Here is a 23909-nt window from a genome sequence, read left to right as displayed (position 1 = left end):
GTGTTGAATAGAACAGCTATTGTTGTGCGGTTGTGAACACCCTTCCCCCCCACACTCTCTATCGGTACATTCCAACGCCGGGCTCAAACGGAATTCTACTAGCCCATCCTCTGACGGCCCACATATTGTGTCCATGCTGCCCTGTGGCCCGCTGGGTAGAGGGCGCATGACAACCAAAGGCGAATGGGAGTCTAGGTGTGTTCCAGTCCCTCCCGGGTCCTTGTGAAGGCCACTTAAGATACTCCGATGTGGAAAACAACCATACTGAACATTATGACCATGAAGTGAACCACTGCACACTGCAGTTTGAGCCTGAGAAACATTGAATATATTATTATTTGCACATTTTGTTAATCAGGAATTCATGGCAAAATATATAAAGTGAAAATGTAATTACTACAAGTATGTATGCATTTAATACAGGCTCTACTATGTAATAATGTGTGGAGTGTAAAATAAGATACATTTTAGATTCCATTACCATGGACCAATCAGAGGTGCGTCATGCGTGCATTTTTCACAATTTATTTTCATACATTTTCGACGTTTATGTGCAATTACAAAACAGTATTATCTCATTACAGTACATGCTCTGTGTCACGACAATGTATGCACATACTGTGGCCGAACGTACACAAACAGTTGTTTTTAGTGGTCACAAATGCTGTTTGTTTTGTGTGCATAGCATGTGGGCACACATTAGCATACCACATCACCCAGTGTCTGGTGTACTGTGTGGCCGCTCTGTGAACCTTAAAACGCCTGCTGCACGCAAGGACTGTGCACGCACACACACACACACACACACACACACACACACACACACACACACACACACACACACACACACACACACACACACACACACACACACACACACACACACACACACACACACACACACACACACACAGCAGAACAGAGGGATCCTTTCTGTCAGTCACGACAATGCCTGAAGACATCTAAAGCCACTTCTACAGTAACACTCTCTGATCGCATGCGCTTCTCCCCAGTACGTCAGCATATGCACCCTGGCTTTCTATCTGCTGTTTATGGGCAGGCGTGTTAATTTGAGAGGGCAGCAGATGTTCTGGATACACACGTAGCGATGGAGAGCAGTATAAATTCATAGATACGGTGTGCTCGTGAGACACAGCCAGATAGATAGGCGAAAGGAGAATGAGACCGACACACATGTGCCAACGAAGAGAAAAGAAGGGCAGTGAGAGACGGAAAGAACAAAAACAGCATAAAGGGGGGAAAAGCAATAGTAAGAACAAACGACAGTGAAGCAACATAAAGAAAGACGACGCCTTGCCAGGGACTCCATAATCATGCATATTCTTGTCGTTTTCTTCTTTAACCTTGCCCATGAGAAAACTGAACTGAAAAGCACTAGTTACACATCAACCTACCCTCACATTGCATGGCCTTGTAAAAGCAACACTGCAATTATGAGGACAGATTATACAGTATGGGTTCTATAGGAGGGAGAGCGGAGCAGCACAGAGAGGCTGAGAGGTGTGAGGGCGTACCCCACCGTGGAGGACGGGCTGGGGGTTCAACACACACACACACACACACACACACACACACACACACACACACACACACACACACACACACACACACACACACACACACACACACACACACACACACACACACACACACACACACACACACACACACACACACACACACACACAGGATTCAGAATGAGGCCATCTTTGAAGGCCGCCCCGGTCGTGTAAGGACCTTGTACAGAATGGCCGATTGGGATAAAAAAAAAAAAAGCCTGGAGCCTATTCGGAATAACAGACTTAAATAATTATCTTTACAAAGATGGTGGTGTTGGTAACCCACTCATACGCCCACCTCCCCCACCAAGCTATTTCCATCAATGAGTTATCACCTTGCGAATCATGGAGAGAGGGGTTTGTGTGTGTGCGTGAGTCTGAGTGTTTGTGTGGCAATCACAGACATTTCTAGTCCATTTTAGGCATTATCCATCTTGGTAGATAATGCACAGTAGAAATGACCCCGATTCAACTTAATAAAAACATTAGTGCCACATTGTAGCAAGGAGTCCAGTTAAATTACTCACTATATTTATCATGTTGCTTAGCAAATACGCCCAACCTTGAAACCAAAAGAAAATGGCATCAAGAAAGCATTAACAAGTTTAAGCAAGCCTGATTACTACTGAACTTGCATGCTGGCGAACTCTGACTAGTGTGGTGAGGTTTATGGTAAGCCTCTACTAGCGATGGAACGGGTCAACTGACAATGTTAACCCGTAACGCAATTACTGCGCACATTTTTTTTTTTTCCCCTCCTCCTGTATCAAAAAGCTCTACCGATAAAAGCAGGCTGCTACGGTAATATACTCCTCCTAATAACAGTAGGCTGCTAAGGTAATATACTCCTCCTACAGCTCTACGTTCCCTTAGCAGGCTGCTAAGGGAACGAGTTACAATGTGTTTTTATCCTCTGGCTGTCCATCCTCTACAAGAGTGCATTTCCTCACATGCTCTTGAATAGCACTAATGCTGCAGTGCATTGTAAATGAAACGTTGCACAATGTCCAACCAACCTATTCAGTTTTATGATCATTTGAACTAATCCCGTACACTCAAAGCGGTGGGTCTTCATTGGACCTTCCAATGTTTTCAATGAGAGATCAATCACTAGCGCCGCCATACAACAGCGCTAAAACTTACAGCAATGCTCCAAACCGTGGCACGCATCACAGTATCATTCATCACCACTCATTGTGTGGAACACAGATCACACCCCAAATCGACGCGGCGCTCCGTGGCTAGTCTGGTGTGTGACCCGCTTTACATTGAGGCTGTAACAGACAGACTCAGACCGACAGTGGATCTGAAGGACACCAACTTCCTCCACCCAGCACTTATGTGAATTGCAGTTTTGCCATCTGAAGCGTTATTTAAATAAAAAATGTAACCAATTAAACCGTTTCAGAAACTAAATGTCTTAGCCGCTACTTCCCTATTTTAAAATGTTACAAGGTGGCACAGTGCCACTATTACATTGGCAAGTAAACCTCTGTGTTGTTAATTACTTACTTCAGGTAACTATGGTGATAATCATCCCCTAAAAAATAAAAACTAGCAAGGTTAACAGCCCAACACCAAGTTATCCTGCCTGAACACATATTACAAATTAAAAATACATATAGTTGTACATTATTCTTAAAAATATGCGTTAACTAGTGAAGCTGGCTTTGCAGTCTACACCCTTACCCTCAGATATATGAATATTAGGCTTCATGAAATGCACCCTATACAAGCCCAATACTTCACACAAGAATCTCTGAGGTGTATTAGCATATACCATCATATTGGAAGGTGACAGAATGGATTCTCTTTGCTTTGTAGTTTATCCCTAGGACAAATGAACATTTAGGACTTTTTTTCTTCAGGCAAAGAAGATAAATGGTACAGTAGGTACAGTTCAAGAGTAACTAACGAAAAATCTATTTTTGCTTCCTCAAGCAATTGTGTCTCAATTCTGGTACTTCCTTTGCAACTTTGAGCTAGCGTGGAATTGTAATTGCTTAAATTTAGAGCAGCAAGTTATAAATTGAGGTCATGAGTGTTAAGGCCATCGACTCAGTAAACATGACACTAATGTGCATTGGGCTTGTTTATACAGGCCATCTATGGAGCTATTGAGATTTGATGAAGGAGTCGAACACACACGCCTAGTAGAGTCATAAAAGGTGAAACATTTTCACATCCTGCACATCTACTCAAACACTCCACACCCTGATGTAAACACTATAACAGGGCTGGTGTTTATTTTGTTAAGTAGAGACAGAATAAATGGATCTAGCTCTATACTGAGCCCCTGCCTCTTATTGTCCACCAATGTACAGTTTGATCAAGAGACCAAGATAATGCTGCAGGGTAGATATATGTTAACACGAGCAAAGCTAATGCAGAGATTTACTCTATAGGAGTTAAGTGTTTATAGGTGTAGGCTGATGGATGTAGGGTAAGTGCATCTATAAGTAGGCTGATGGATGTAAAGAAACATAAGTGTATCTATATGTAGGCTGATGAAGTAAGAAAAGTGTATCTATATGTAGGCTGATGAAGTAAGAAAAGTGTATCTATATGTAGGCTGATGGATGTAAGCTAATTGTGTCTATATGTAGACTAAGGATGTAGGAAACACAAGTGTACAGTGATGTTGCTAGGTAGACGTGTATATTGGAATCCCAAAGGACGCCCTAAACTCACTTCCGACCCTACAGGGAGGCACCCTACATCCTCCCTAATAGTGGTACTTTGTGAACACCAAATCCGGGTTGAAATCATAGAACCAAAGAAACCTTGCTCTTAAAATATATAATCCACCTTTTACCATTTTCAAACTGTCCAACGTTCAGAGCCCTGCCAAACAGATTTAATTTCAACAATCAAGGCAAAAAACTTAGCAAATGAACTCACATGGCCACAAGACATAGACACAAGAAATACCAGAAATACCACCATGGTCCATAAACATGAGGTTACTTGAGAAGACGTTTTGCAGGCGTTTCTTTTTTTGTGATCATTTCCACAGATGTACACATTCAAGTCAGTTTAATCTTTCTTTTATACACTCCATGTGTGTTCGCCCACACCGAAGCTGGGGACACCGTTCTTCCTGCACTTTTCTGTTATAGAACCAGCAGGATACACTAATAAGCAGCAATTCTACGTTGAATCCATTGGAGAACATTGGAAACGTGACTCATCGTGTATAATTGGTGGATAATTAACACAGTTTGCTATGCATCGTGATTCCACGATATATCCCAGTTACACTACGAGAATAGACGTACACTCAAAGAATAGAAATAGAGAGGAAGAATGAAAGAAAGCGGGAGAGGAGAAATTGAAATGGAGAAGCAAGATGAATAGAGACAGCCTCGTACACCACTCTCCAGTCACTTAAAAAGCCTATCCTAATCAAGTCACAGCCAGGTTTGAGGAGCGATGGATTGAGGTTAAATAGCTTTTCTGCAAATTACGCCCCCCCCCCCCCCCCTGGGCTGGAGAAAACCCAGCAGCAGGGTGTTCCGGTACCATCCCCTGCCCACCCCCCTGCCAATCTCCTGACCACCTCCTAACCATCTCCTGCCCACCCCCCTGTCCGTCTCCTGACCATCTTCCTGACTTTGGTGGCTCAGACCCTCTTCCTTTTACTCTAAAATTCCCTCTTGCAGCAAATTTATTTCCAGGTCTTCGATTGCACCCCCCCACCCCCCCCCCATCTGGTTCCAGAGGCAATTCCATTTCTGAACTGCTGAGTAAGTGGATTGAAGTCAGCAGTGGTCAACAAGGTAGGACGGTCCATCACTTATCAACAATAAGGCCCCGGCTCGCCGCTCCACCTCACTAAGCCAGTCAAGACTAGAGGAGAGATACATCAATATAACATCAATGTGGTCACATGAGCTCGGGTGTCATGTGGGCTTCTGAAGATAGAGATATTGTGATGGAGTGTTTCCTTTCCAGGTTCTTACAGGCTTTATTAATGTAATGTGATCCTGTTTTATATTCTTGTTAGGCAGTTCTAGCGTGCAACAAACAAAACATCCCCCATTTTGTCTTTGTGTTCATCTTATCTCCAGTGCTAATCTGATTTGTGTCATTGGCAGTGAATCGATAAAACTAAAAAATCCAATATCACCTTGTCAATATGGAGCCGTTAGAGAATTCAACATGTTTTTCTGTGAATATCTTCGCATAGAAATTCCTTGTTCTACAACTGAGCAAGACGTTAGGATAAATGGTATAGGACGAGACTGAGTGGATCACTCGTTAGTGTCCCTGTGGGTACTCTGTGGTTCACAGGCACAGGGCTGTGTTCAATGGACTCAGAACATTTTAATACCATCAAATTAGTGACGTTCAAAAGAAAATGCACCAGAAAAAAATTCAGAGATGGACATTCAAACTAGATGCAAGGTTTTGTCGTTTGTATATTGAGAACATCATTTACATCATTTCCATTAGCTCACAGAGGTCCTCTTGGCGTCAGAGTGACGGCTGTCCCAGGATGAGCCTGGTTGGCTCAAGCTGTAATGAAACCAAAGATGTTCACCTTTCAGGGTGTCCTGCTCGGCCCTCATGATGTCGATCAGGGAGCTCTCCAGTGTGTTCATGTTGAAGCCATCGAATGACCGGGTACGCTCCTGAACACAAAGACAAGAGATGCTTGATTAGTACAATTGTTCTGTGATTGCACTCTTTTTTTATCAGTGGCTTTATGGACTTTCAGCCATCAACCAGCTATTACTACCGATGACAAAGAACCCGGTCTAAAACGCTTTGAAGAAAGGTCTCTTATAGATGTCAGACTAAAATATAATAAAATGCAGCATACTGCAATATACACAAGTATATATTTTGGTATGTGTATGCCAAGAAATGAGTTGGAATTGTGAATGTGATGCAAACATACATGCATAGTGTATATAAATTATAAATTATTATATTATTATTAATTGGAACTGGTTATCGCTGATGGGTTGCAGATAGATTTACATTCAAATAATTATATGGACATCAATTAATCTGTTACCCACAATCTGAAATAGAAACAAACAGGATATTGCCCACGGGTCGGGCAGGACTGACTTGATATCCTGTGATCACTGAATGATAATTGCCAGAAAGGTAAGTAGTGGTGGTGACATAAAAATTCAGTATCCTTTGAACTCCAACCAAATTGATTGTGAGATATCTAGCACAAGTGAACATAAGTAAACAGAATATGCAACAGGAAAAAAAAAAAGAAGCTTCCTACTGGTAATGAACCATGACCCAGATTGAAGCTTACTGGAAATGTAACTAGATAATCAGACTTCTGTGTTTGTTGCGTCACCGATTCCAATTGAGACCCATGAAAATAAGGGCTGAGTGATACAAAACTTCAAAGTAGCCCATAATGTCTAAAGATATTGGATTCCAAGCGTGATTAGCAAATCAGCCATATGCTCTTTCCTTTAAATATGTGCTTTATCCCACACATATTTTCAGATCAACATAAACAGCCCGCTTTGAGTTTCTGCCACACTGGTTTTAGTAGCAGGCCTGCTAGCGTTCTTAAACCTAGCCAAAATGGACCACCGCTTTCCTCCTCCACAAGAAAACAGCAGTTCAACCAGGCCACGTTTTCACGAGCACGCCCAAGCACACACTCTCTCCGAAAACAAACATCCACCCGGGGATATAGGCCAGACCAAGTACACCATTTTCTCACAGCTGCCTCTGCAACCTATGTGGACACAGGCCATGGCCTTGGGTCACATGACCCTCACACAGACAACACACAGCCCAAATAGCTAGGTGGGTCCAGGAGTTAAGACGCCTCAAATGATCACATTAACTACAGTGGGCATTTGTGTTTTATAATCATTTTCAACCTATTTAAATTATGCTTTTATTTATAAATATGGTTCCGTCAAGGTACAGTGACTGCATTAAACAAAAGTAGTTCTGTGTTAGTTTTTTGTATCATGGTTCACTTAAGACATACGATACTGGGAACACTCATTTATTTTTATCAGAAATTAGGTGTATGCACGCACGCACGCACGCACGCACGCACGCACGCACGCACGCACGCACGCACGCACGCACGCACGCACGCACGCACGCACGCACGCACGCACGCAGAGGACTGAACAGTCGCAAACAAGAGATGAAATCCTCCGATCTGCTTGTCTTCCTCCCTTTACAAAACGGGTTGGTTTACCAGCAAACACAGAACCCCAACAGACGAAACATCCCCAATCACCATCAGACACATGCCCCAGCCACAGCGAACAGGGGCCATGTGACAGCCCAAACGCCGCTCTGCGTACTGGTTACACGCAGGGACATGGGGGTATAGAGTAGACACACGCAGAGGGGCCAATCAGCCGAGGATTACACGCTTCATAGGGGTCACATCCATGGTTAGAAGAGACGCTCACATTATTTGTATTAAACCCACGGTATAGCTCAAAAGAAAGGCGACTCGTTTCACTACATGAACTGCCATGGATGAACCTGCACATTGGTCCCACTATGGTCCCAGTGTGAATTCAAATATATTCCATTCCTTTCATGACAGGAGCGTTCAACATTATCAAAATCAACAATGTCTAAAAACAAAGAGGATTCATATTACATCATGCGGCCAAAATTACTTTCATGTCAAAGTCTTTCCGTATGCGCGCACACGCACACGCACACACACACACACACACACACACACACACACACACACACACACGAAGGGGGGGTGGTGGGAGAGTAAGGAGGGATAAGGAATAAAGAACAGTTGATGAGATCGTCTTATCCTTTACCCCGACATCAATTAGGTAAATGAAACTGAAACAAAATGAAGGTGGTGGGAGCACCGGGAGCTTTAAAGAACGTGTCTTTAAATGGCCCCTGCAGCCCAACAAGGCTTCGGCCAAGTGCCGAACATATGGTCCGCTCTGTGGCCCTTTGTTGCAGCATTATGTGAGCATGCAGTGGCTGTCTTTGGGTACAAGGGAGCACAGGTCTGTGTGTAGAGACGGTTTGTAGAGCTAGGGTAGTGATCAGCCAGTGGTAGGAGGTGGAGAGACACATGCAAAAGGGCTGTGAGACAGGTTCCACAGAGGCAGGCGTTTCAGCGTCATGCCACTGTGTAGGGACAGACTGCATTATCACACAACAAGCTGGGCCAAAGAGATTGGGACACTCCCGTGCCTTCTCCTCACCCTGCAGCTACGTCACGTTTGTGCATCGTGTCTATTATGAGAGCACTTACACACTAGAGGTGTGTGTGTGTGCGTTCATTCGTTGCTTTCGTAAGTTTCACGTCAGTTATACACTGTCCAAATTTTGCCAAGTCTTTAATATTAAGCTTTACCAAATATGACCTTGGTTTATCACTTAGATAGACGTGTTTATTTACTCTTTAATACATTTTCTTAGATTTAACATACCAATTAAATTAGAAGGAACAAAGCTTTTTTAAAAGGCCATAAAATCAAGTCTAACAACAGAGATCTGTCAGTTGGCACTAATCCAGGGAGTGCGATGTTTCAACAACACGCCTAGCTAAAAATACAAGAAAGAAGCCATTCTTGTGTTACTCTCACCATGGACAACTATTACAGCAAGTTCAATGAGACTAGACTGCCTTCACCAGCTAGCCAAGAATTCAAATTCCTCAGCCATACTAGCTTTGCTGACCGTAGGCCATGGTTGTAAGAGGTGAGGCCTAGTAGGAACCTAAGGGTTTCCTTTAGGACATGAAAGAAGAAGTAATGAAGCTGATAGATTGATTGATCGATGATGTATTAATGATTGTGTGTAATGCAATTTGGATAAAATGTCTACCATAGAGCATCATATGGTCAATAAATAATTAGGGATAAATAGTGAGTGACACTGTGCAAGGCAATGGACAGAGAAAATAGCTGAGAATGTTTTGGGCACCTTTGCTATTTTGTTTTAACGTCTAGAAACAGCCTGGTCATGGTTAAACCATGCACACCCCACTCTTCCACATTATAAAAAATGTGTTACTTGGTGGCCCCTGAACTCTTGAGTCAATGAGTGAGTGAGTGAGTGAGTGCCAATCAAGTCTCAAACTCTTGGAAGACTTGATTTTGGCATGTATAGCATTCATCAAAAGACCGGGCATGACCCCCATGTTGTGTGACTGCAAGCAGGAAAAACAACTGGAATTCTTTAATGAAGGCTACTAATCCCCATCTGTTGCGTCTCTGCTAGAATGGAAACTATTTCCAGCGGGCTAATAAGCAGGCCGCGTGGCACCAGCTCTTCGGCCGGCCTTTGCCCTCAATTACAGAAACTATTTCCATTAGCAAAGTAAAGACTTCCCTTTGAAGCCCACAGGTTGAGTAGACTGCAACCACACTCGCCTATAAAGGCCATTCATTTATATTTTATGCTGAAAGGCCTTCATAGTGACATGTAAACCAAAAGTATGTGTTTGCGGGTCTGAAATACAGGGACTGAAATAATGCAGTTTAGACAGAACCTATCATATATTTATAAAAGGCAACATATCAGCTAACATTTCAGAATCTGTTTATTTTCAACAGATTCATCCACTAGGGTGTGAACCAAGGTAAATACCAAGTCCAATGTCCATCATTTTATAGCTGCTCAAATTACTTGGTGGAAGGACACATCTCATCAAACTGCAACTTCAGCGGGTGGATGAAGATTACCTGGAGAACCTGTTGTATGCATTCTATCATCCCCAAAATGAGGACCTGTAAATTCTCTGGATACTGTGGACAGGTCCATGTAGCTAGCTATAAGGCCCTGAGGTTTAACCACATCCAACAAAACAGGTCACAAAAGTTGCCTCAAAATTTTTTGTGTACTTCTAAAGCCCCCAATCCTTGCATTATTTTCCATATCCAGGCATAGATTTCCCTGCATAGTCTTGCTTTACTTTCTTTTATTTAGCTTTATACACAGTGACATGGCACGGCCGTTTGGCCTCCCCTCTCCCTCTGCAGTATCTAGAGGGCACATGGAAAAGGCTTTTGGGGCTGATGTGATTGTAGACCAGGCCAGGGAGGCAGCCTGCTACAGTAACCAGGCATTAGCTTACATCTGCAGCCAGTGCATAATGGCAGAGACACTCGACTCCCATGCGCAAAATGGACGCCCCACACACACACACACACACACACACACACACACACACACACACACACACACACACACACACACACACACACACACACATCACACACACACACACACACACACACACACACACACACACACACACACACACACACACAGCTAATTTAGCATGGTGCAAAAGCGATAGCCTTAAGAGAGTGCATCTTCATAGATAAGAATGACCTTGTTTAGTTCAACAACACGTTAAGGCATGATAGAAATATCTTGTGAGATGTAGTCTTTGGTGTTGGAATGCAATTTTGGCCTCTTAAAAATGTAGAACCACTATACTAATATATTGACCAATATATAATGTAAGCATGGTAAACGATTAATGATGAAACATTAATAATGTTTTCAATCAAACTAGGGCTAACCAGGAGTAATGTATAATTCAATGCTAGGATCTATCAAAAATAAATTCACCCAGCGAACATGGTATAATCCTAGTTTAACGGACTTGGCATAAGCTTCTAAACCATGTTGTATATGGACATTTAAAGTCCCTACGAAATGTTTGAGCCGACAGCTCTTTTCCTGGAATAAGGTTTACAATCCCTGTTTAGTTGCAATGCGATACAAACATTGATACACATTTAAGTTATAGAAATGGTTGTCCCTGTGGTCCCTTGTATCTTTGACAAGCATTTTTAATCATCATCATTACATACAATGTTCTCCATCATTCTGATCCATGTTTATATTTGCTAGTGTCATAAGACGCACTGAATTTAGACGTTTAACTTGCCAAATCAATAAGTTAGTGGGGTTTGTTTTGAGATGTATAACTAGAGAATCGAATTCAGATTATCGGCTTCTTCTAAAAGCCAATTAGTGGCGTTCTTGACACAGTCACTAGCATATTGACAGTCAGGTGAGACTTTCTAGATGGTGTTAGACACACAGAGATAGCCATCTGATAAGACAATGGAAAACTGCATTTGAATAGAAGTAGATGTATGTTGATTGACTTAACCCAACAAGGTATATACAGTGAGTCATCAGAAATAGCCTGGATAAAATACATGCTGTTAGGAGGAGCCGTCAAACTTGCGTGGTCAGCCAGGCTTCCTCATGTCTAACGCAACCCCCACATCACATCACACGCCGGGGCACCTCCCCGCCCCGGCTCTGCCGCATACCGCGCCGCCTTACTACAGCTTGGATGATCCACCCTGAGGGTAATCAATAAAACTAATTAATCTTCATCCTTAGACCTTTCACTATCAATCCTGTGGGCCATATATTAAGGGTGATGATAGCCCTTAATGTCCACCGGCCTGCCTTATTGGACATGGACCTTGGCATCAAGAGAAGACGATAAATAAAACAAGGCAGGTTTTTAAGCAGAGCCTCATAGGCAATAGAGGCCAGGTCCCTTTGTGATTAATAACATGGTAATCATTAGGCTTCATTCCACAGAATCGAGGGGACCGATGCCATGAGATCTGGGACCAGGTAGAGAGTAGATGTTATGAATTGAGCCCTATTTGGATCTATCCATGTAACTTTTTTTTTAATGTCCTCGCCTTTGCACAGTCGAGGACATTTAAGGATAATCCCTTCCTCCTCGAGTGCCTTCATCTCTCCCCACATCACATCCCTCATCATTGTCCCAGTTTCCCCGTCATTCTCACCTCAGCCTCGTCTCTCTTGCACCTTTCCCACTTTCTGACCACACCCCCACCCCCCACGTTCTCCAACCCCACCCACCATTGTCTACGTGCCACACCTTGCTGCAGTGCCACATTAGTCATCATCAGGGACCCGCCGCCCAGGGAGCAGCGCCCAGAGACGGATGCCAGGGCTAACGTGCTGATAAATGCAGTATGGAAATCCATGGAAATCTTCCTCCCCCGCCCTTATTCCTAGACACATCACCCCCCCCCCCCCCCCCCTCCCCCAAGACACTCCCACCCTCCCCCACGCTGAATTAGCAACCACTATAACTGGCATTACACTTTTGGGTTTTTTCGTTTAGAAGATGATTATCGGATATATCGTTGTCTGCTTGTGCAGATAAGAGGAAAGAAGAGGGGAAATGGAAGCGGTGCATGCATTCAGAAAGGATACACGTAATATATAGGAGGAACAATACACTCGCCAAAAATCTATATTGATCAATGAGATAATCAACTGAAAGAATATCTTGCATAACGATAAAAATAAACCATCAACACACTATCAAATGACCTCTGACCTGGAAGGGGAAGATGTTGTCAGTGCGGCCCACGCCGTCGTCCATCCAGGACTTGGGGTTGAATCCGGCCGGGCTGTTCCGCTGGTACTTCTGGGACGCCACGTGGTTGTTGGGGAAGGTCTTCTTCAGCGGAGAGATGGAGTTGATTGGGGTCATCCCTCCGTTCAGGCCCCGGCGGTACTCTCTTCCCTGGGATCCTCCCCAGCCACTCCCCCCGCTGCCGTAGCCTCCGCCCGGGCTCCAAGAGGTGGAGGAGCCGGGGGAGGGGGAGGGGCTCTGGTAGCTGGCCGGGACCCCAGGGGGAGGGGGGCTTATTGAGGCTGTTTGAGAGATGGGGCAACTGGCCGAAGGCCGCATTCCTGTGTGGGAAGGGGGGCGGAGGGTGGGGCGAAGCCGGGGAGCGCCTGTGCTGCTGGTGCTGGTTGTGGGGGTGTTGGAAGTGGGGGTGTGGTGGTGGGGGCGGGTGGTGCTGGGACAAGGCGGCGGCCGCCGGCCCGATCTGCGGGGAGAAGTTTCCACCGAAGCCGGGGCTGACGTGGTGCGAGAAGTTCTGGAACAGCAGCGGGCCGTTGCTGGCCGAGGCCGGGTTGAAGAAGCTGACGTCCTCGTTGATGATGGTGGAGGGCGCCGGCGGGATGGCGGCTGACCAGTTGTTGAAACCGGTGAGAGACGAAGAGCCGGTACTGGACTGGATGGGGCCCGTTCCGCAGAGCCCCGACGTCTCCTGGTAATCAAAGCCCGACAGGACCGGAGACTCGAGGCGTAGTTGTTTCTCTTTCCCGTTGGTTCCCTCTGGCGTGCCGTTGTCTGCTTTACCGTCCTCCGAGCGGGCCTTCTCCAGTTCTGAAATTATCCCTCCGCCACTTCCACTGTCCTGGTGATTCCCGGGGGACAACTGCTGCTGCTTCTCCTGCGTTTCTTGCATTTCCTGTTGCTGCTGTGCTTTGGGCTTTTCCGAGCCCCCGAGGATTTCGTCTTGCATGCTGTTGTGGGTGGCAGAGGCAGGGAAGAGCCAGGGAGACCCCCCTGTGGTGCCATTCCCCGCGGCTGTGGTGCTGTTTATGAAGGCAGCAGGGCTCTGCGACACATTCTGGTGGTGGTGTGGGGGCTGCAGATGCGGGTGGAGTCGGACCGGGAATGCAGACTTGTTGCCAGTGTTGTTTTGAACTAGGACTCCAAACCCGTAATCCCCCATTTGTTTTCCTCCCCCACACAAATGCTAACCCGTGATCGTTAGGTCCTATTGAGAGGGGGGGAACACATAGGATGGCATTCATTGAGTTAGCAGGCCCTCTAATGCTTTACTTTGAAAGATTTAGCTGACAACATATGAATTAGACAAGAACATCTTTTTGTGACATGTGACGCGTGTGTGTTCATGTGGTTTTGTGTGTGCGTGTGTTCGTTCATGTGTCTGCATGTCTATCTATGCGTGTCTATGTGTCTGTCTATCTTTGCATGTCTATCTATGCGTGTCTATGCGTCTGTCTGTCTATGTGTGCGTGTGCGTGTGTGTGTGTGTGTGGACTCAAAATAGGAACCGGCTTGTCTTACACAACGAATTTCTATATAGACCCTTTATTTAGACACTTGAAGTTAAGAATAAGCGACTCTTTTAACGGCGCGCAGAATGAAATACAAACGACTTCGACTTTGGCTAATTGTTACCCCGTGACGTTGCCAATATACGAGCCTTGCTGAGCTGCTGGTAGCCACAAACCGGGCTAATTAGCCACAAACCGGGCTAATTAGCATCGCGAGTGGAGGCGACAAATCAAGCGTCGAGACAGCTTTCTACCCATCACGCTTGACAGGTGGTTTATGGTTCATGATATTGCCATATTAATCACACATCATATAACAAATATCTGAACACCGTCGTATGCCGATGCCGTTCGAGATGAGAAAATGACAAACGGAGAGAAAACCCTCGACCTTGTTTGACAGCTGTCACAAGTCCGTGGATAATCCTCCTCGACGTGTCGTATCTCGTCCTCACGATGCATCGCTGATGTTAAAACACCTCATATGGGTGAGGTATACACTGTTTGAGTTTTACATCGAAGACAGACCGGTTGGTATAGATTGGAGGCGTTAGCCTGACCGCTAACATGAACAGTGTAGCTAACGCTAGCCGAGTAGCAGCTAGCACGGAGGTTAGCTAGCTGGAAGAAAAAAAAAAATCTTCTCACCTTTTGGCTTCGATCCTGGCGACGGTCTCCTCGAGTTCCTGGTCTCCTGCCTCGACTAGATGAGATGTCCTCAACCAAACTACCCGGCAGAGAAGGCTTGAGGAGGGCTATGCGAGAGCTGACTCGTACGGTGCAGTCGGTCAGCTTTTCTTCTCTCTTCCCCTGACGTGTCCTGCCTTGCTCAATGACACAGCTCTCTCTCTCTGCCTGATCCGGTTCCTAGCGCCTCGTTTATCCGCTACGTGGCGATGTATGACATTTATTCAGCCAGCGTTATGACAAAAGACTACAAGGTCTGTTTCATTGTTTATACGATGTCGGTTTATCTGTTGGATGTCTTCAGTCGAGCCGGCAGTAGAGTCCTGTGCTTCTTGGCTGCCCCTCTCTTGGAACCCACCGCGGCCGAGTGACAGGCAGAAAGCAGCCGCGGCGCACTTCCGGTAGGAGTTCCGCCCCCTGCGGAGAGCCCGCCCTCGACCTGCCACACCTCAGCTGTCCGGGGGTTTTCATTGGTGGAAAGCTTACAGGGGCCGCCCATTTTATCCATATATGGTGCTATGCCGATTATAGTAACGCCTCTTGAGGTAAAAAAAAAAAACGAATAATACTACACTATGTACGCCTACTGAGGTCGAACCTTTAAAGATCCAGCTGGTATCAGATCGTGAGAAAATGCCCACCCCCCCCCCCCCCCACACACACACAGAAACACACACACACACACACACCATTATAAAGAGCGTGCCTCAGTACATTCGTGGAGCATTTGTCATGATGATCCTCTCTACTGGGATGTTAAGATGTAAACGGGATAACATAGAAAAACACTAGTTATAAAGTATGATTATTGCAAAGGATCTGATCAGCTGCATTAAATCTAAATATATAGATTATAACTCAAAGCCTCTGACTAATATTCTCAACAACCCATCATCACCATAATAACACTAATATTATATTCTGTCCTTGTATCCAAACAACAGCTATGTAGAGGTTATTGTTACAACCATCCAGAATTGGTAGCATTTGCCTAGAAACCAACCTTAATATTCACACATACCATTTGCTTGTGGACATTGACGTGTTCTTTGCAGTCTTATCCTCTGCCTGTGTTGTGTGTCCTCTATGTCCTTCCTGTCAGGCCACCAGGCCTTGATTAGTGCTAGGTCATCAAGAAGACAGCCGCCGTGCCATTGTCAGAGCTGCACCGATCGGCAACGTTGCACACAACACATCAACGACTATCTAATAAATGTGTCCGTTTTAATCCAGCTGGAGGGAGTGATATATGGCTGTAGCTGTTTTGCATTATGAATAAAGGTGTTCATAATACATATGGGAGGATGGCATATGGGATTCTTATGTCAGTTTAATTAAACAAAATGTTATATAAATAATAAAAGCAGTCGTATGTCTTTTTGATCATAGCTCTAAAGGGAAGGGATGAATCCATCCTTTCTAGATAGGAAGCTCACCTATGTATTTTGTAACTTATTTAGTTAGCGACATAGTTTGTTTATTTTTATCTAGGTAGTTAACAAGTTCGTGAGCTAGTAAGCAGCTACTAGGCAAACAAGTAAGACAGATAACTAGCTACTTTGTAAGGTGACAAATTAATAGTTAGCTAGCTGGTAAGAGCCATTAGTAAGGGCAGTCAGAATGAGGAGGCAGGTTTGTTCTGCTGCCTTGCGTCAAATGACAATGCTCCTTTACTCACCTTTTCACCTCATTTTCATGTTGATCTACTGTAGGCCAATGGCTTACAGAGAAAAACACAAAGAAAAATAAACACAGATCCGGAGAAAATACATAGAGACACAAGCTAAGAATGGATTACAAACGACAAATTAACCAGAAGGGGAAATTACATTATTATCATGCTAAGTTTCTTAAGTTAAGGTCAAAGGGGTCGATTACCGTTATGCAGCCATTTTGAAAACATCTGGCCCTGTGGTTCACACATACTCTTCATTATCAGCCTACCTCAGTAGGACTGGATAGGGCATATGAATAAAACATTGAATCCATTAAAAAATGCATCACATCTACCTTAGGCATAATTATGATGCAATTCTCCACTGTGAATGTTTGTTTGTGTGTGTGTGTGTGTGTGTGTGTGTGTGTGTGTGTGTGTGTGTGTGTGTGTGTGTGTGTGTGTGTGTGTGTGTGTGTGTGTGTGTGTGTGTGTGTGTGGCGTGTCTGTGTGTGTGTGTGTGTGTGTGTGTGTGTCTGCGTGTGTGCGAGTGTGTGCATGTATGTTTGCATGAACAATAGTGAGACTAACTGTTGGTCTCTGTTGTGCGCCAACAGTGTTGGCATAGATGCTTCTCTGTGCACATGTTTCTCTGTGTGGTCTCTCTGATTGAAAGATTTCAATGCCAAAAATCGCAAGCCATAAGCCTAAAATGCTAAATGACTCTGTTCTGCAGGTCTGTTGTTTATGTCGTCTTATATCTTATAATAATAATTATAATAATAATAATAATAATAACAATAATAATAATTATTATTATAAGACACTTACTAGCGTAATTACCTAAAAAGTATATGTATTTCCAGAAACAGAAAGTGGAATAATTCATAATATATTGTAATGAATGTAACTGGAGCTCATCAACATTACCCAGCTAACATCTTCCATGCCTTAATAGATGGCTTTTAGATGAAACCCTCAGACCTTGGGAAAGGTGTCGGTATCCAGCCTACATACTGTTGTCCCGGGTCACCCTTCCCCCGAGACGCAGCACTAATTAAGGCAAAAAGGCCTCTGCTGGGATACGGAACTGGCTGGACTGTTTGACAGAGGAATATAGAGTAAAGTGTGTCTGTCTGTGTGTGTGTGTGTGTGTGTGTGTGTGTGTGTGTGTGTGTGTGTGTGTGTGTGTGTGTGTGTGTGTGTGTGTGTGTGTGTGTGTGTGTGTGTGTGTGTGTGTGCGTGCGTGCGTGCGTGCGTGCGTGCGTGCGTGTGTGTGTGTGTGTGTGCGTGAGTGTGCGTGTGTATGTGTGTGTGTGTCACCAAAGCTAGGCCTATTTCACGATTCCTCTGCGGCACATGAGCTATAATGAATGATATCAGACCAGCAGATCTGGGTCTGTACTTCAGAGTCAGAGTTAGGGTGTTTGTGTAGAGTGTGTGTGTGTGTGTGTGTGTGTGTGTGTGTGTGTGTGTGTGTGTGTGTGTGTGTGTGTGTGTGTGTGTGTGTGTGTGTGTGTGTGTGTGTGTGTGTGTGTGTGTGTGTGTGCAAGTGTGTAAGTGTGTGTGTGTGTGAGAGAGAGAGAGAGAGAGAGAGAGAGAGAGAGAGAGAGAGAGAGAGAGAGAGAGAGAGAGAGAGAGAGAGAGAGAGAGAGAGAGAAGAGAGAGGGAGAGAGAGAGAGAAAGAGGGAGAGACACACACAAACTGAAAGAGAGACACAGACAGCCAGACAGAGTAATGGATAGAGATCCAGCATTATTGAAAGCACAGATTACCGTAGTTTGCTTAGTATAGCATAGCATAGCATAGCATAGCATAGCAATGCATATCCATATTGGCAGAGCAATCTTCTAACCTTTATGTAAAGATGGTGGTTGGAAATATAATTGCCGACTTCATCTGCTCAATCAAAGATCACCGTTGACACATTCCAGCTAAATATGTTAAGGCTAATTATTATGTTTGACTAACAATGACAATGACTTCAGTGTGTGTGTGTGTGTGTGTGTGTGTGTGTGTGTGTGTGTGTGTGTGTGTGTGTGTGTGTGTGTGTGTGTGTGTGTGTGTGTGTGTGTGTGTGTGTTTGTGTGTCTCCTGTCACCCTATGCCATTCTATTTTCATAGCATTAACAAACTGAACAATGATGTACCAATTTGGTTACACGTCATCTTACAGCAGAGAATCAAAACACAATCAAATTCCAATGACTTGATTGTCATTGAGTCGCTCATTGAATGCATCCAATCAAAGTTTTGTTACGCACACATAGCACTTCATTAGGCCTCAAAGGGCTTTCAGCATTCAGTTGGGATTGAGACGTGTCTCATCCATTAAATAACCGAGAAATGGCCTCAGAGCTAAGACCCAACGCCGGAAAGAGAGCTCCCGAAGATGGCTCGTGGGAGGAGGAGGAGGCCCTCCTCGACCAACACCGATACTGAAATGCTCTCATGAGGACTTTCATCCACCTGTCAAGCAAAACATGTGCAAAACATTGCAAGGAAAACCACAAGGAGCAGTAAAACAGTAAAACTAAGCATTGACGTTTAAAACAAATATGTTGGCGTTCATTGGTCATCCCACGTTCCCAGTTCCCGGAAAGGCCATGATTGCTGTGCAATAGAAAATCATCAAGGGAACTCGTTTTTGAGAAAATAATGATTTGACCCTCCCCTCTCTCCCCTCTGCTCTCCCTGAGTTAATGGCGGCCGTGTGCAGAGTTCAGACACTGGCTCCCGGCGCCCAGAGCCATTGATCCAGAGTAGTAGCACATGGCTCATCAATCTGTTGTCATCCCATTGGCTGCAAGACTTATTAAGCTCATACACTAATGAGCTACCAACTGTTGTAGGACTTAAGAGACATATACCATCTCCACCGCCATCTCCCTCTCTCTCTATCACCCACTCTCTCTATCACCTACTCTCTCTCTCTCTCTCTGTCTCTCTGTCTCTCTCACCTACTCTCTCTCTCTCTCTCTCTCTCTCTCTCTCTCTCTCTCTCTCTCTCTCTCTCTCTCTCTCTCTCTCTCTCTCTCTCTCTCTCTCTCTCTCTCTCTCTCTCTCTCTCTCAATCTCTCTCTCTCACTTTCCCTCCATGCCTCCATCTCCTGTATAATGTGATAGCATTGAAGAATGAATACCTCACCAAATCTAACCTGTCTGGTTCTGCATATCTTTCATCCAGCTCTTCACTCCAAAAGCCTATAATGAGGCAGTTAAATGGAATGGAAGCACATAACAAATTGAGATTAACTGCACAAGTGAAATGGTTGAACTGCTCATGGGTCACACTTGGCAAAAGCAGAACTGTGTGGTACTGGTACGAAACCAAGTGGCTGTGTTGGTATGGCAATTGTGAGCCCATTGCTTCTCAGTCACACTTTATATGATCTAGTTATTGATCGATGTAAAAAAAGATTCAGCATTCGCCATGGGGAAGGTCAATGAGTGGTCATACTGGTCTGATTTATGTTTAAACATGATATGGTGCATATACAGAATGTCTCTATGCCACAAAGTATGAAGGCAGCTATCCACAATAGTGTGAATATGTGCTCACACGTTATACAACTGCACAGAAAATCCCTGCTGGAATTGTCAGATTTGTTTCTTTATTTGCATCTTTTGGTCTTTCTATACTCTTTCTATCTCCCCCTGCCTCCTCCCTCTCTGCCAGCCAGTAGCGGTTGACAGATGGTGAGATCAAATCCCATCAAACATTTACATCCTCCCGGCCTCTGTACTGGTTACCAGACGACACCACTTTCTCATTACTCCAATCCCAATTCCAACACCCATGCAGACTTATGTAACCTTCACACACATCCACACACACACGCAGACACACACATACACCCATAGACACTGGCACGCATCCACACACTAGCACAGACAAATGGCAGAAGCATGAGTTTGATAAGTCTTTGACAACATCCTAAGCTGGATTTCCCTTTTGACGGACTGATAGAGGGACTGACATGTCTGCATGTTAGGCTCAAAATGATCTTGCAAACGTCGTCTATCGAGCAGACATACCAATTCACAGATTGACAGAATAGAAGGTTTGTCTACAGCCTATGGGTCTCCCGAGTTCTGTATCTGAGAGAGAGAGAGAGAGAGAGAGAGAGAGAGAGAGAGAGAGAGAGAGAGAGAGAGAGAGGAGAGAGAGAGAGAGAGAGAGAGAGAGAGAGAGAGAGAGAGAGAGAGAGAGAGAGAGAGAGAGGGGGAACAAATGTAACACGATAGATGGATGAGAGAACGAGGAAGAGAGTGAAAATATTCATGACAAATAGGTTAGAAAAGGAGTGTTAGAATTCAGAAAGGGGAATCCAGTTGAAAAGGAAAGCATGTGTGTATTGCTTCGATGCCACATCTTTATCCACCCCTCCTGAAAAGCCTCTTCTGCTCACTGGAAACAGATGGGACTGAGCTGACTGCAACAACCTTGCAGGGCTGTGGGTTTACTAAACAGACACTCATTAGTACCAATGCTGGTCAAGGTGTGGAGTGAATCCACACTGCACCATTTCCCATTCTGTTGAACTGTGCAGACTTTTGGACAATATGAATACAATGTTTGCACTTGAATGCATGTGGATATTGCATATGGGGTCTGGCCTCTCAATGATCACAGCCTTGTTTCTATACCAACCGTTGCCCAGAGATTGTGTTGCCATGTGAACCACGGCTGACTGGATGACAACCTAGAAGTGGTCGTCTCTGGATCCTGGCCTCATTCATATTTTACAGTGAACTCAGCTTGGGTCCAGGCAGGCAAATGATACATTACTACTGCCTCAGTCTACTCCACTAACAATCAACCAGTTAAAAACACACCTCCCTCACTGCTTCTCTGCGCTCGGAGCATTCTGCAGGGCGCAGGCCTACAGATTGGACTACTGCTCCAGCATGTTGATATGGTGTACTGGACTGAAAACAGTGGCATGTTGAAGTTAGGTGTATGGTTTACTCTAGCTCCTGGGTGACTTCACATCATTGGTAAACAGCGTTAATCCTCTTTGTGGGCGGCTCAGGAGGTAGAGCAGGTTTAGTTTCTGTCAACAGAATGGTGCGATGTTCTGGTTCAGTGATTCCCTAGGGCTTCACTGCAGTGTTGTCACTGCATGACGCTAAACATGTATTATACCAGTAACACTTTACAATAAGGGTACATTAATTAACATGAACTAATACAGTTATCTAATGGTATAGTAATCATCTACTCATGTGAGACCTAACCCCTTTGCTAATTCTATCTAGAAATCATCTTTACTGTATTAATTAATGTTAATTCATGGTTTATAACTGATACCAGATGTCAGGTTGTAGCCATACAATCCCTCAAGATGGGGGCTCATATATTGACAAACTTCTATTTTCCTCATGCGTGTGCATTGAGTTTCTTGGCAAATAAACATTCCTAAGACCAAGCAAAACATGTTTGTGGGAAAGATGCAAATACACACAGACACACACAGGATTTATGCGTGCATGTAAGCTCTTGTATGCCCTTCCACATTTGCAAATAAACAGAGCTTTTTTAGGTAACGTCTGGGACACCATGCTGCAGTGTGATTGCAGTCATTGAGATGCATTCCAAGAAGTAAATACAGTTTATTCAAGTCAAAAGCTGCCAATTAGTGCACACACACACACACACACACACACACACACACACACACACACACACACACACACACACACACACACACACACACACACACACACACACACACACACACACACACACACACGTACACACACATTCAAAAATGGTTTATTTCGTCTAGATTTGCAAATGTGTATTGAATTTGATTTCAATTGATGAGCCTGCTCTCGTCCTCCATGATATTCTCCCAATAACGACGTGTTTATCATGACAACATACACAGATATAAAACATTGTGTGTAGTTTCCGTGGAGGAGCTTATGTTAGAGAAACATCCCATATAGAATTATCCTATTTTTCCCTGTCCACACACCTCAAGGCGCTTCCAAGCCACGAAGCGTCGTACCGACAACCCAGCCCCTGTTGAATCCAGTGAGAAATGAACCGCCAAGCCGTTAGCATGGGGCTACGTTAGCATCTGTCCCCAACACATGCAAACCCAGGCAGAGATGTGTCACCTGACCTGACATCGACATGCATCCTTCTTTGTGTGTGTGTGTGTGTGTGTGTGTGTGTGTGTGTGTGTGTGTGTGTGTGTGTGTGTGTGTGTGTGTGTGTGTGTGTGTGTGTGTGTGTGTGTGTGTGTGTGTGTGTGTGTGTGTGTGTGTGTGTGTGTGTGTGTGTGTGTGTGTTTGTGTGTGTGTGTGTGTCTGTGTTTGTGTGTGTGTATGTGTGTGTGTGTGGTGTGTGCGTGTGTGTGTGTGTGTGTGCGTGAGTGTGTGCGTGCACGTGTTTTTGTGCATGTGCACTTGCACGCTTGCTAAGGAAGATAGGAGCGCGTTATTTCCAGCCAAATGCTAATTTCATTTCAAATAGGCAAGAACAAAGAGATGGGAGAACTGCTGAGAACACCTGCCCTTGAATCTTCCTTAATTTGAATTTAATGTAATCAGCAGAGATGACAAACAAAGCTTGGATGCCTTTTTTATTAATGAGAATCTATGTTTCTGTGCCTTCACCTCGGCTCCGGTCTGTTATTGTGTCCATTAAATGATCTCTCTCAGCATCTCCTTGGCATCTCTCTGTCCTGTAGCCAGTAAATATCTGTAATTGCCTGACTGGCTGCTGCTGTTGATGGGTATATATGTCGTATCAAGGCCAACTCATTAAGGGGCCGGCCATGAATGCATCATAGCTACAAACTTTTGATCCAAAATAAGCCATCTGCTATTTTCAAAACAGTAACACATACTTGTGCCAACGCAAATGGTTGTAAACCTCACAATGCAACACCCTTAAGGACAGACAAAGCGCTTTAATAGACAAAAATAGCTGGACGCAAACCAACTGTTTGGGAATGGATAACCAGTGTCGCTGATTGTCACACACACGCCCCTACAATTGGCTATAGCTTACTTTAATATGCCGACATTTTAGTCTCAGCTGACTAAAACGAGGAACAAAGGAGTAACACTCAAAAAA

The 23909-nt window shown here is 44.5% G+C and overlaps 1 protein-coding gene across 1 annotated transcript in view; it reads right to left on the bottom strand.

The window, feature by feature from the left end:
- LOC130385238 (cytoplasmic polyadenylation element-binding protein 4-like) overlaps positions 1 to 15515 on the bottom strand; it is a 32189-nt gene extending 16674 nt beyond the window's left edge. Inside the window, 4 exon segments of the mRNA XM_056593655.1 lie at positions 6124 to 6214; positions 12931 to 13224; positions 13226 to 14170; positions 15123 to 15515. Coding sequence (XP_056449630.1) covers positions 6124 to 6214; positions 12931 to 13224; positions 13226 to 14125 — 1285 coding nt within the window. The 5' untranslated portion in view covers positions 14126 to 14170; positions 15123 to 15515.
- Between the last annotated feature and the right edge of the window lie 8394 nt (positions 15516 to 23909).

This window comes from Gadus chalcogrammus, chromosome 7 (genome assembly GCF_026213295.1).
Source record: "Gadus chalcogrammus isolate NIFS_2021 chromosome 7, NIFS_Gcha_1.0, whole genome shotgun sequence".
NCBI classification, from domain to species: domain Eukaryota; kingdom Metazoa; phylum Chordata; class Actinopteri; order Gadiformes; family Gadidae; genus Gadus; species Gadus chalcogrammus.
Note: the sequence above shows the minus strand (reverse complement) of the source record. Positions and strands in the feature narration are given on the sequence as shown.